Below are 13,285 nucleotides of genomic sequence, written 5' to 3' on the forward strand. Positions count from 1 at the left end.
AGCAAGTTCTCCGAAACGTGATGACAGATGCCCTACAATGATTGTACTGCTCATGTAATCATATCACTGTCACCCTCTCATTTCATTTATGAACTTGTTCCCATACTTGAGACCTTAAAAAAAGGGCTAGCTACTGGCTTCCATTTTATGGGTTCATAAAAGTGACTCTATTACTAAAATTAGATACACTGGGTTTCAAGACTCTATTTAAGGAATTGAATGTTAAAAGTTTGGAACCAAATGTTGATTGTCAAGGGTCCTTGGAAGCCTGTTTTGTGAGGTTGTGGAAGACAGTTTCTGTGTCTGCAGGGGGGTCCTGAGACTTAGCACGTCAACATGTAGGACTTGACACTTCACTTCATGTAATGCCAGGGTTCTAGTTTCACAGGTCTAATTCTATTTTCCTTAAATGGGAAGATGTCAGGGTTTTAATTTATGTCACCTTCACTTTCTTGCCATTTACTGATATACTGAAACACTTAAAACAAGAAAAAAGGTTTTACTTTAAGGCTTAAATATATTTTTAATATGATGAGTATGAACACGGTTTGCTCAGTCTCTTAGAATTGCAAGGACTGCAGGTAAGTCAGTGGAAACATAAAAAGAGCCCCTTGCAGTTCAGATGTATCATCCAATTATTTTTTTTCCTTGCTGGAATCCAATTGAACCTATAACTTAAAACATTTGTGAATCCAAAGTCTCATTAACAACTATAGCAAACCATAAACCCTATTGAATTATTAAACTGATTAATTTGTCTGCATCAAAGATTTAACTTGCTTACGATTTTTTTAATGTCTTGCTCGTTTTGAAAGAGGAATGCAAGGTTTGTATGCTTACAGACTATGCTGACAAATAGTCATAAACAGGCTTGTTTATGACTGCGTAGCTTGGTGATATATTAATGGAAGTTCAGTTGCACAATTCAGTGGGATAACCGGAGGGGATACAGATCATCAGCGGTGCAACCAGTGTTATGGTCGCCCAGGCCAGAATAAAATGTTGCGCCCCTCCCATGTACCACTCCCTCATCCACCCTGTCCCTGTCCATCTGATTGTAAGGCTACAGCCTGACCCCCATATATACGCCTATACATACACACACATGCCTGCCCACACTTGCGTTTGCAGCACCCCTTTCTCCCAATTTCTTACCTTTCTCCTCTTCCATAATCTCCATTCCATTCTGTCGTGGGAGCACAAGATCTGTCACTCTAGAACCCTGCTTTGGTGCTCCCTAATCACTATGCACAGGTGACAGACTCATCGTGCAGCGGGTGCCCCTGTGAGTGCCTCCTACCTAGACTATCGATTGTGGTGCCAGTGTGCACACCGCAATATCCCTTGTAGGCCAGTCTGGTGCTGGCCCCCTGCTTTGTGCGTCTGGAGCAGCCTCACCACTTGCCCCTCTATAGATGCGCTACTGCAGATCATGCTGCTGTGACCAGGTCTCCAGTATCAGAGGGCCCTGCTGCACTGTGCGCCCTTTTGGAGCGGTAGGCAGCATTAAGATTTCTACCTCTGTTGGCATCGATATTTCTCTAGCTCCAAGAGTAATATTCATGCTAATGCCATACTGTAACACACTTATGAACAACATATACACACTAACACTATACTTGTATTAATATGCACACATACACACTGAATATGGCACTACAATGCAGTGGGCATACTGACTCTTATCAGTATACATATGCACACTGAGTCTGATAACAGTATACACTCACATACACTAGCCTCTCTCATGGTGGAGACCTTGCACGTCGCTGCCTATCTTATGCCATCCTGAACAAGTCACCCTACGCTTTCCTGCTTCCTACTATACCACACCCTTGCAATAAAGTGTAGGGTGCTGGATTCACGGTTGTAGCCCTGGACAGTTTTTACACCTTGTCCCGCAAAGCCCTTGGCCTAGAAAGTGGTTTTCTCGACACCCTAGTGACCTGGCACCCGGGGTTTGTCAAGCCCTGGGTTGTATGGTGTTGTAAGAACAACCCTCCTGCCACCAAGGTAATATGCTTTCAGAAGTTCCTTCAAAGATAAGGAAAATTCTGTAATTGGTCTTTCTGACTCAGAAACCTACCTTGTTCAATACTGTCTTACAGTTTTTGCAAATTATTTCTTGTCTAGCCTGTTGAGTCAATTAGGATGAAAGGATATTTCCACAGACTAGATCAAAACACTTTAGTCAAGCTTTGCAGAGTCTAGTGGGGATAGAACAAGAGTGTTTCAATCAAACTTTTCACAAAATCTTGGTTAAACATCCTTGTAAATTATTAAGGACTCTAAAGTGTATTTTAGGCTAGATAATAAATACTCATTTTGTTTATATCAGATTGCTTAGAAATGTAAGTTGCTATCCTGTGCAATTGGCTGCTTCCTATAAACCAATACACCTACCTGGGGATTTGCCAAGGTAGTTTACCTGGGGCTCTTCCTCTTCTAGGCGAGAGGCTTCATGAAGAGGCGGAGCCAGCTGCATATAGAGCACCACCTCAGATAGGCAGTTGCAGTGAAGTGGGTGCAATTTGGGCGTGGCCAAATGCCACACCCTTGCTTGGAAGAAAAAGAAGCTGACATGGGGAAGGAAGTCTACAACCCAGAGAGTTCCCATGTATTCTAATCCACTTCAACCAAATTTGTGGAATAATTTACTTGGAAAAGGGATTGTTGAGATTCTAGCTTTCACGACATACACACAAAAAAAATCTATTATACATATATTGTGATCTGCACACTTCATAACATTACACGAGATGACCAAACGTATGTACCGGACCATCATGCCAATATCAGTTTGTTGGACATCTCGTTCTAAATGCCTATAGATTTTAGTATAGAGTTACCCCCAACCCTTGGCAGCTATAACAGTGTCCACACTTCTGGGAAGGCTTTCCGCAATATTTTTGTATGTGTCTGTGGGAATTTCTGCCCATTCAGCCAAAAGAGCATTTATGAATGCAGGCATTGATGTTGAACTAGAAGACATGGCTTGTAATCTGTGTTCCAATTCATTCCAAAGGTGTTCAAAAGTCAGGACTCAAGTTCCCCCACACCAAGCTTGTCAAACAATGAGCTTTGTGCCCAGGGGAACAGTCATTATGTTACAGGAAAGGGCGTTCCCTAAACCAGTGCCACAAAGTTGGAAGCATGCCGTTTTCTAAAGGTCTTAGTTCCAGTGAGAGCTAATGTTAATTCTACAGCATACACAGGGCTCCAGCCCTAATCCTGAAAAACAGCCCTAGCCAATTATCCCTCCTCCACCCAACATTACAGTAGGCTCTGTGCAATCCGGTAGGCATGATTCATCACCCAAGAGAACATGTTTTCACTGCTTCAGAGGTGATGTGCTTTACACCAATGGAACTCTGTGTTGAGTGATGCTACAGAGAACAGGCACTGTTCCCTCGCGACTCACATAAGCAGTGTGCCGGCCCACCCTGTGAATGTGCGTTGGTTTACAGCTTTTGTGGTTGAGCTGATGTTACTCCTCGATGCTTCCACTTCACAATAGTACACTGGGGCATACCTAGCAGGGCAGACATTTTACAAACTGACTTGTGGCGAAGTTAGCATGCCTTGTTTAAAGTCACTGTCTCTCCAATACGACCCAATCTACTGGCAATGTTTTTGTCTATGATCTGCTTGATCTTATACACCTGTTAACAATAGGTGTAGTGGAAACACGAACTTTGTATTTGGGAGGGGAGTCCACGTACTTTTGGTCATATAGTGTATATTTATAAAGTGGTAGGGTTTCAGTGACTTGCTACAAATTGAAAACAAGTTGGCCTTTTGACCATTTTGTTTGAGAGCAGTGCACTGGGTCTGCTGAAATAGCATCCTTTATCTTTTGGCTTCATCCTTTTGATAATCTTTTGTTAGTGCAGCAATTTTCTTCTTCAGCACAGTGGTACATGTTGAATCCTCTTAAAAGAGAATAAAGGCAAAGAACAATAACTACTATTTTGTCTTAAATTATATATTTATATAATGGATAGCTTTTTTATATACACCTTATTGGCAATGTTACCCTAAGTATAAAGAGGCAGCACAGAAATGTAGTCAATAGATGAAAGTCATTATCCCATCTAAACATGTAAATACTGGAACAGAAAAATATTCTCAGGTGTGAGGTTTATCAATATGTGCGGACTTTTGGATATGATGTAATTGGTAAAAAGCAGCCATCACTGCAGGTTTTGTAACAGTTATACTTCCTTTAGGTGCTGCATTCAAATGTGCTAAATGTTTATATTTTCACCTGCTTTGCAAATTTAGTCTTACGAAAGGCTAGTAAAAATGGTGGATTATGACACCTTATATATGCAAAATATATTTCACCATCAACAAAGTGAGAATAAGATTTGCAAATGTGTAAATGAGCCGTGGAAGCAAAACTGGGTCTAAAGTTTAGTTATGTTTTCATGAAACTTTCCCTCTTATTTTTTGTATTTTTTTGCTCTCCCAACACAGGTCAGGAAGAAGCCGAGCCCTGGGATGATATTATCCCATGGTTTTACTACAAGTGAGCACTGACGCTGAATCTCGTGGGGTGTTCCCAACTGTGTGGCTCAAGTTGGGAGCCCTGCTTGCCCCTGCGTAAAAGAGACCATAGTTGACTTGAACATACATTATTCACTGATTCAAAAATGTGTTAAGTGCCCACTCATGCTTGTTGTCATTTGACAGCAGCAAGACACCACACCAAGGCCACAATCCCCCCCTGTTAATGTCAAATGCAAGTCCTGCAGGCTAGTTACTCAGAGTGTATGAGAATGCTGTGTGTTTATTTACCAAGGGGAACAAACATCACTAATTTTCATCATTTTGATTTTCCTACCCTAGCCTTATTTTTGTAAAAGGGATTCTGCCAGTATAATGTGAATTTTCAGTGGAACAGTGAGAACATACAAAAATAGAAACAGAATTTAATGGCATATAAGGACATATAACAGTTTGTCCTACCTAGACTTCCCATTTGTTACCGTAAAACCACTTATACGGTCCTTGCTCTTCCATTCAGGCTAAAAGTTTCTCTCGCTGTACTTACCGCTATTACTTCAACTGGTAGGTTGTTCTACTTATCTATCATCTTCCGGTGAAGTAAAGCTTCCTAACATTACAGCTTGACACCTTAGTTTTCGGTTATGACCCCTTGTCCTAACGTGCTCCTCCATTTTGAAAAAATAAATCCCTTGTCTACTTTGTTTAATCCCATTATATAATTTAAACGTTTCTATCGCACTCCCTCTCTGACTATAGATTGAGATCCTTTACTCTTTTATGATAGAAATATATAAATCTTTGTGTGTGTGTGTGAACTCTATTTAACATGGCTATGGGGTCTAGGTGAGATCTGACCAGCTACCGGCCATAAGTACCTCCTTTCTGCTAGTAATGTGTCTAGCTATACAACATAATGCAAATGCATAGATTGAATCAGTTAAAGGGAACACCCAGCTATCCTATACGTTACGGCACACATAATAGCTGGGGTGTCCCTTTTTACGGCATCGTATTAAGAAATGCCTCACAGTACTTCCTGCTGGCCAGCAGCCTGGCTACTCTGTTGTCTTTTCACATGTACAAATTAACTTTAAGGTACTCGACATAATAAAAGTAAATTGTCCCAACTGCCCTCATTTTTTTTTTAACACTGCTCTCCATTCTCTAGAGCACAGTTTAAAATTGTGTTGTTTTTTTTTGTTTTTTTTTATTCTCCTTGTGCAGTAAAGGCTGATAAAGACAACAAGTGGTACTTGGAAATCCTGGCTTTTTGGGTCGCCTTTTTGTTTTCAAAATGTCCCTAATATGTAGCATGGCAGGCACAGTAGGTTCACTTGTAATGTAAAAATGCATTAGGGACGTAATATATAACCTTCATGTTTAGCATCGATGTGAACTTTATTTTTTTTTTCTCCCTAATTATCATAGCTTATCTTTTTGTATGTTTATTACCCTTTTTTATTTATTTATTTTTTTGTCCCCCCCCACGTTTTCCTTGAATCTCCATGATTTACTTTGATGTGTATTTTACTCATTATGAACTTGTGTCTATAGTATTTGACTTGTAAAGGTTTTAGTTTGTTGTTTTGCAACTGAAAACCAAGTCAAAAGATTTTTCATTTTATTCCGTGTAATCCCTGACATCAAAGAGTTATAGCTCTTTTATTTTGGTTTTGTGTCCTCACATCCTCGGTGCTCAGAGTGCAGATGTCATTGTGTCTTTTCTTCTGTGGCCCTGGCACCTTTCCTCCTTCTACATTTAATTTGGATAAACAGCCCACTAAGTAGTTGTTGGCTTTTGTGATTTTTATGGTGTTTGAAGTACAGCCTCCCTTTTTTTAGATTTGCCTTGCTTGATGCTAATATGCATTTAAAACCTGATTCTTCACACCTGCTTCAGATAGGAATTCTTTCCTCAAGTGTAGGTTATGTATGTAGGCCCAAGCTGTTCTGCAATGTAAGGATTAAACATAGAATTAAAGAAAAAAAAAACATCTAACAGAGATGACTGGTATCCCCTTTGCTGTCCGACAGAACGCATTGATCAATGTGGACACTTCTGATTCTGATCTGAATTGTTCTATGTCCTGAAAGCATGGATTTAGAGATTTGTTTTTGTTTAAGAAATCCCTTTTGTAAACTTCTTTTGTTGTTGTGTGTCCACTTTAATTTTATATATACTTACACACACATTTGTGTCTGTAGGAACATTGATTACACATTGGCAAGTGCACCACTGGTCTTTTGAGAAATATGACAGCGTTTCTATAATTCTCATTCATAAATGCTGCCGTTTCCATGCTTACTGGTTAAGGGAAGTTCACTTCTTTCTAGCACCAAGCAAGAATGGGCAGACTAGATAGGCCTGATGGTTCTTATCTGCTCTCAAATTTGTGTGTTTCTTTTGAGTCTGTTGGTGTGGAAGTTTTTGACTAGCTAGGGCGTTGGAGGATTTGAGCCTTTTCACTCATGACCTCCTGACTATAATACAGTAAGAACACCAGATAGGAAGTGTTAAGGAGTATAGAGGGTGTATTCCCTAATCCAGGAGACAATTATGCAGGATCAGCTCAATGCTTCTTGCAAGAGAAGCTCCCCACCATTGGTCCTTCATATTTCAAAATGAAGTAATTTAAATTGGCCTTATCACCTGAAAACTCCCTGTTCAATGAATAGACCAAGATTGTAAGCTTGCGAGCAGGGCTCTCTCCACCTAATGTATCGGTTTGTCTTAGTCTATCATTTCTCGTCTTGTCAGACCCCTTGAATATATGTATTGTATTAAGCGCTGCGTAAATTGTTGGCACTATATAAATAAAAGATAATAATAATAGACCACTGAGTGATATAATAAGTTCTTTCCAGAATCCTTGTCAAAATGATTGCTGTTTTTATTACAGTAACTGTAATGATATGTAAACTTTGTTTAACAGTATTTGTTTTTAAAACCATTGCCATTATATTATAAAAGTTTCTTGAATAAATTTGTAGTCATTTACCAATGGCATGACAATGAGCATCCGATTTTGTCTCATCTCTTAGAGACTTCTTTCAGCTTCTTAGTGAATGGGCTAATAGAAAGTCATCCACCTGTTCTTACTCTGCACTGCACCAGGCTTATAATTACCCCTTCTGCTCAAAGCAAAATGCATTAGGCATGTGGCACATGATGACAGGTGTTAACAGCTTGTAGCTGCGGTGCACGTTACTACACCCATTTAAGCTGTCACAGATAGCTCCTTATAGTTTTAGGTTTTCACATAGCCCATTGATTAAAGGAACATTCCCGACCTTGTATGCACTTTCATTCCTATGATGGTGTTATCTTCTCTTATAATTAACTTTTGCTTCTCCAAGATTCATTAGGTTCATCTCTATGTATTTTGTTTTGTTTCTATACCCCTCAGCTGCTTAGCAGAAGATATGTTCAACTGAAAAAAAAAATCTGATCCTCAGCATTGCGGAAGCGCATCATATTCTATCCGTAACTCTATCCGGTTAAAGATTCTGCAGAATGCTTTAAACATCCGCTTTGTGTGTATTCAATATCCCCTTTAAATCTGGATTAGACTGCAGTGCTTTTGGAAATTTTAGTGTTTAACTACTTTAAATTAATAAAGGAAAACCGACCCCTTAGAGATAACATGCTAGAGATCTCAGTGTTTTTGCCCTTTTCACTTTTCTTGCTTATCTTGTATTTAAAATGTAACTGGTTAATCGCATGTTGACGTGTTCAAAAATATTGTCTGTTTAAAGTGTGCTACGGTTGGATTAAGATAATATTATTCCACACAGTCCAAGTAAATCTCATCCAATCACTTGGGGATTGTCTATTCACGTAAGGTGTCAATTGTTTGTAAATGTAGGTTCTTTATACTGTTTATTATATTTGTTTCTTTATATTGAAGTCTTCTAACTACATTGCTTTGGATGGCGGAGGCTTTCTCACATAATACTGTATGGTGTGTCCTGTACACTTTATAGTGTGCCATGTGTAAACGTCATTATTGACACTTATTGGAATGTCGGCTAATTCCGCTTCATAGATAACATTTTCTAATTAAAGGGATTGCGCTTTTATTATTACCACCAAATGAACAGCTTCCCAAACGTATGTGGCTTTGTCCTGGTTTATGGCTGCGTTTGGTTTGTTTTCATTTTCTTCCTTGAATGGCTCTGAAGTACCCTGCCATCCTGCTCTAAAACGCAATGTTGAATGAAGGAGGTTGGGATGGACCACCAACAACCTATCTGATGGTGGCCTGTCTGATTACTTTACAACCCGCTGTTTGATATTCGTGTGCTTCTGTGGGGTACCATTGTGGCTGGAATTGGTAAAGCCATATACTCTGTCCTTAAGCTAGCAGGTGGTCTTTAGAAACAAAAGAGGGAGAACCTTGCCTTTTGTATGCAGTGGGACAATAGTACAATTTAATGGGGGCGTTGTGTATGGGCAGCTATGTAGTTGCGTGATCGCTTGGAAGACTAGGACAACCAATAATATGGATATTTTTATAGATTGGTGTTTTTGTTTACTGCAATATCTGCTTTTTTTCTATTGGGAAAATACCAATGCAAAGTATTTAAATTTAAGAATCAGAGGAGAAAAAAAGATTTAATTGGGACCATCTAATCTAGAGCTACAGGCTCTGAGGACAGTACGTTATGTGGCAATAATTAACTAATTAAATGTTTATCGGCTAAATCCTAGCTAGTTCTAAAAGTCCGCAAGCAATAGCCACTTCAGTCCCTGCTTGCCTACCCTTAAGAGAGGAGAACTAAAGGCTTCCTCTGCTATTTTGGTTGCACGGCCCTATGACAACCTTTTTATTTATTTCTTTTTTTTTTTCACATTTTTGTATAGTTCCTAACCCTACTTAAGACACACTTGTTAAATACTTACATGGTTTAATAATCTTTTATTTAATCCCACTAAAATAGTGTTAGTGAGTCTATGAAACAATTCATTTAAAACAAACATATCTGTATGATTTGGTGCAGTAAACATGATATAAATGCCCCAGTTAACAACTATCTGTTATGTTTTAGTGCAGAGGATTAAGACTGATTTTATTTCACACGTGTCCTTTGCAGATGAAATTTGCCACTTTTTGAATGTAGCTTCTAAACCTTCACTACACAATGCATTATTAGTGGCCAGCCCTGCAACTTTCTGCTGCTAGAAGCACTGAGCTGGCCCTGAATAATGCATACTTCAGTTAGGGTGGTTGCTTTCAACAAGTGTACTTTATATTAGGCCAATCAAACACTTCTAGTTGGACAAGCTTACTGGAGTTGGACCTTCATTATACATTGTGAAGTTAGTGTTGAAAGTGACACCATACAGCAATGTTTTTGTTTCATGAATAAACCCCTTTCAACAATCTGTTTTTATAGTTTATTTGAAATGCATATAAATGGGGCAGGACCTGCGTTAGACTTGGAAATACCAAGGTGCTGCTCGCCCAGGATTTAAGTCCCTAAAAGTACAGCTAAACTTCCCTCCATGGCATGGTTTTACACAGACATTTAATTTCTTTATTTCACTCTCCTAAAATTGCTAGTGCACTACATTCACTACAGAGACGCGTCTTGAGTAGGTTGCCTGTCTTCTGAAACTCAACAGCGTTGCAGCCATTGTGCCTGACTCTCCTACAGGCTGTCGATATGGCTGTCAACCATTATCGGAGTTTATGTATAAAAAGTCGTAATGTCAAAAATGGAGCAATCATCAGAGATGCTCCACTGTGTCTAACGCTTTGGTTTTTGTAGACTGGGGGCCTTAACCCCTTAACGACAATCCACGTACATGTACGGGGTTGCCGTGCAACGGGTTAACGACAATGCCCGTACATGTTTTCGCCGCGATCGGCGGCTTTGCAGCATCCACGGAAGCCTCCCAAGTGAGGCTGACCGTGGATCCGGGGAGGGCAGCCCTTGGCAGCCCTCCCCGGAAGAAAAATGGCCGCCGCCGCACCGATCATGAAAGATCTCGGCGGCGCCCGGCTAAAACAGCTTAGGAAGCGATCTGAATCGCTTCCTAAGCATAAATGGTGTTACTGACATGCCTCGATATCGAGGCATGTAGCAACACAACCCCCCGACCCCCGATCGCCTTGTGATTGCTCCGAGGAGCAACCACAAGTGCCATCCTGTAAATGACGTTGCCGTCATTCACAGGATGGCATCAACAATAGAAATGAGTTCATAGAGGGTCTATCCAGACCCTCTTGTGAACTCTCGAGCTCCTCCTGCAGGTTGAATGCAGGTACTGCATCCAACCATGCAAGGTCAATGGAGCCCAGCTCACTAATGAGTGATTAGTAAAAAAAAAAAAAAAAAAAAAAAATTAAAAAATTTTTTAAAAAAAGAAATTTAAAAAAATGTTTAAAAAAATAAAAATAATATGGTAACATATAAAAATCCCCACTGTCACCAAAAAAAAAAAAAAATTAATAAGCAAGTCCTAAAATTCTTTATCTTTACAAAAATTCCAGCATGGAAAGAGTTAAAATATTGGCATTACAAATGCCCATAGGGTGTCTCGTATTACAAAATGCATGAGTGGATGGGATAAATTGAATTGGCCGGGTTCAAAGATGTCCCAAATATGGGACATGGGGGCAGTAGGATCAGATGTCTAAATGGCCAAAAAATACACACCTCACAAAGGCGGCCTTTTACCTCCCAAATAACCCAACAAACCCATGCATGTGGGGTATCACTGCGCTCAGGAGATGTTACTGAACACATATTGGGGTGTTGTTTGACACGGACATATACCAGGAGCGATAAATTTATACCTGAAGTACAACGTGTGTGAAAAAAATACAAAAAAATTTACTACCATAAAGTTTCACAAAGGCTGGTGGTAAAATTAGTGCATGGAAAGGGTTAAATTACCAGCATGTGAAATACTTTGGGGTGTCTAGTTTTTAAAAATATATGACTTGATGGGGTAAATTGCATTGGCCGGCTTCAAAGATACCCGAAATGGCACATGGGGGGAAGAATTACCAGATTTGGAAAAAAAGGTTTTGAAATAGCAAAACGCTACCTGTACTTATTGCCCCATAACGTGCAGAAAAAAGCAAAAAAACATAAAAACATTGGGTATTTCTAAACTCAGGACAAATAGTAGAATCTATTTAGTAGGTTTTTTCATTAGTTTTTGCAGATGAGTAAAAGTTTTTTGTTTAAAAAGTGAGAAAAAGTAATTTTTTAACAAAAAATCCCCATATTTTATCATTTTTTTATAGTAAATTAGATGATATGATAAAATTAATGGTATCTAAAGAAAGCCCTGTTTGTCCTGAAAAAAACAATGTATAATATGTGTGGGAGCGCGAAATGAGAAAGAAGAAAATCACAGCTAAACAGTAACACCGAAAAATGTTAAAATAGCCATTGTCCCACAATATACTACGAGTAATAACCCCTATTGTCCTTAAGGGGTTAAGAAACCTGCTCCTTCGTAACTCGTGATCACATGTAGCGCTCATACATGAGTCACATAAGGACTTAAATGTTTTGGTTTTATTTTTTAGGCATAAGGTCATAAGTCCAAAAACCTAATCCAATTTTTTTTTTTTTTTTTTTTTTTTTAGTGAAAATATATAGATTCAACAGCAGTATGCCTCGGCCAGATATCATTGAAGAGGAGAAGATTCATGCATATCAAAGTCATTTAAATCCAGAAATTGGATTCAGGTAACAAGCTGGAAATATGTAATAATGGCATCCCCCGCCCCCCCCACACACACACACCAAAACATGCTTCGTTTTCATGGCGCTCCAGTGCTCCATGCAGCCCCACCAATAAAAGAATACATATTAAATCACTATTTTGATATATTTTTTTTTTTTTTGGATGGTCAGTGCCTGTGGCATGTATGTTCTCTGTTGCTAGTTGCCTCCATAACCTAGATGTTGGTTTTTAACCAGTGGCTTAGTAGATCAGCCACCCTTCAAAATTGCTCTGAATCTAAACAGCCCAGCCAACTTGCTCTCTTTATTAGACTTCTCCTTGATGTTCTTAAAAGTTGTTAGAATTCTGCAGAAGTAAAAAAGGAATACCATGAGTCAAGAGTTGTGTGGCGTTCTTCCAACATGCTGTCTTGTTAACTGCTCATTTTTATTTGCACTTGCATATACTTTTTTTTTTAGTAATTAGTTACAAAGCTATTCTAGGATCTAAAGGGAATACTGTAAATTTTCTATTACCAGTTTATCTAGAAGGGATGTTTTAGACAATTGATAGATTATATTCGAGGTGATGTGTGAAATGCAGCATGATGAAGATATTTTCCAACGATTTTTGGATAGCAAGGTAGACTTATTTGCATAATAGTGATTTAAAAAAAAAATACTGAACTACCTTTTTTTTTCTTTTTACAGGGAAGGGACAAGCTTGGAAGAAGTAATTGAAAAACAGGGCGATACTATTGAGTATCTGCAGCGGCACAATGCTGTACTGAGTAAGCAGTTACTTGCTCTGACGTCACATCAAAGTTAGGATGTGCAATACGGTCACATGCCATTCTTGTTGACTGATGAAGCTCTGCACTTTACAAAATGTTGGTAACAGTTCATTCTGTTTCGATGATCTATTTCCAATAACGAATAACTAGCCTTTGGATGACTTAAATATATATTTAAATATATATATATTTAAAAAAGAATGTCCTCTGATTAAAAAAAGAAATCCTTAATAAAAATGATTTGGTGTAGACTTTTTCTGGTAATATCTCCAGATATTTATATGAAGATTTCA

General features: G+C 38.9%; 1 protein-coding gene across 1 annotated transcript in view; it reads left to right on the plus strand.

Annotated features, from left to right (window-relative positions):
• The window catches only part of TMEM192 (transmembrane protein 192), a 32,656-nt gene extending 19,371 nt beyond the window's left edge, over positions 1-13,285 (plus strand). Inside the window, exons 5-6 of the mRNA XM_053460076.1 lie at positions 12,120-12,222; positions 12,910-13,285. Of these exons, the coding sequence (XP_053316051.1) occupies positions 12,120-12,222; positions 12,910-13,027 (221 nt within the window). The 3' untranslated portion in view covers positions 13,028-13,285. The remainder of the gene's footprint in view (positions 1-12,119; positions 12,223-12,909) is intronic.

The sequence above is a fragment of the Spea bombifrons genome, chromosome 1 (assembly GCF_027358695.1).
Source record: "Spea bombifrons isolate aSpeBom1 chromosome 1, aSpeBom1.2.pri, whole genome shotgun sequence".
Classification (NCBI taxonomy): domain Eukaryota; kingdom Metazoa; phylum Chordata; class Amphibia; order Anura; family Pelobatidae; genus Spea; species Spea bombifrons.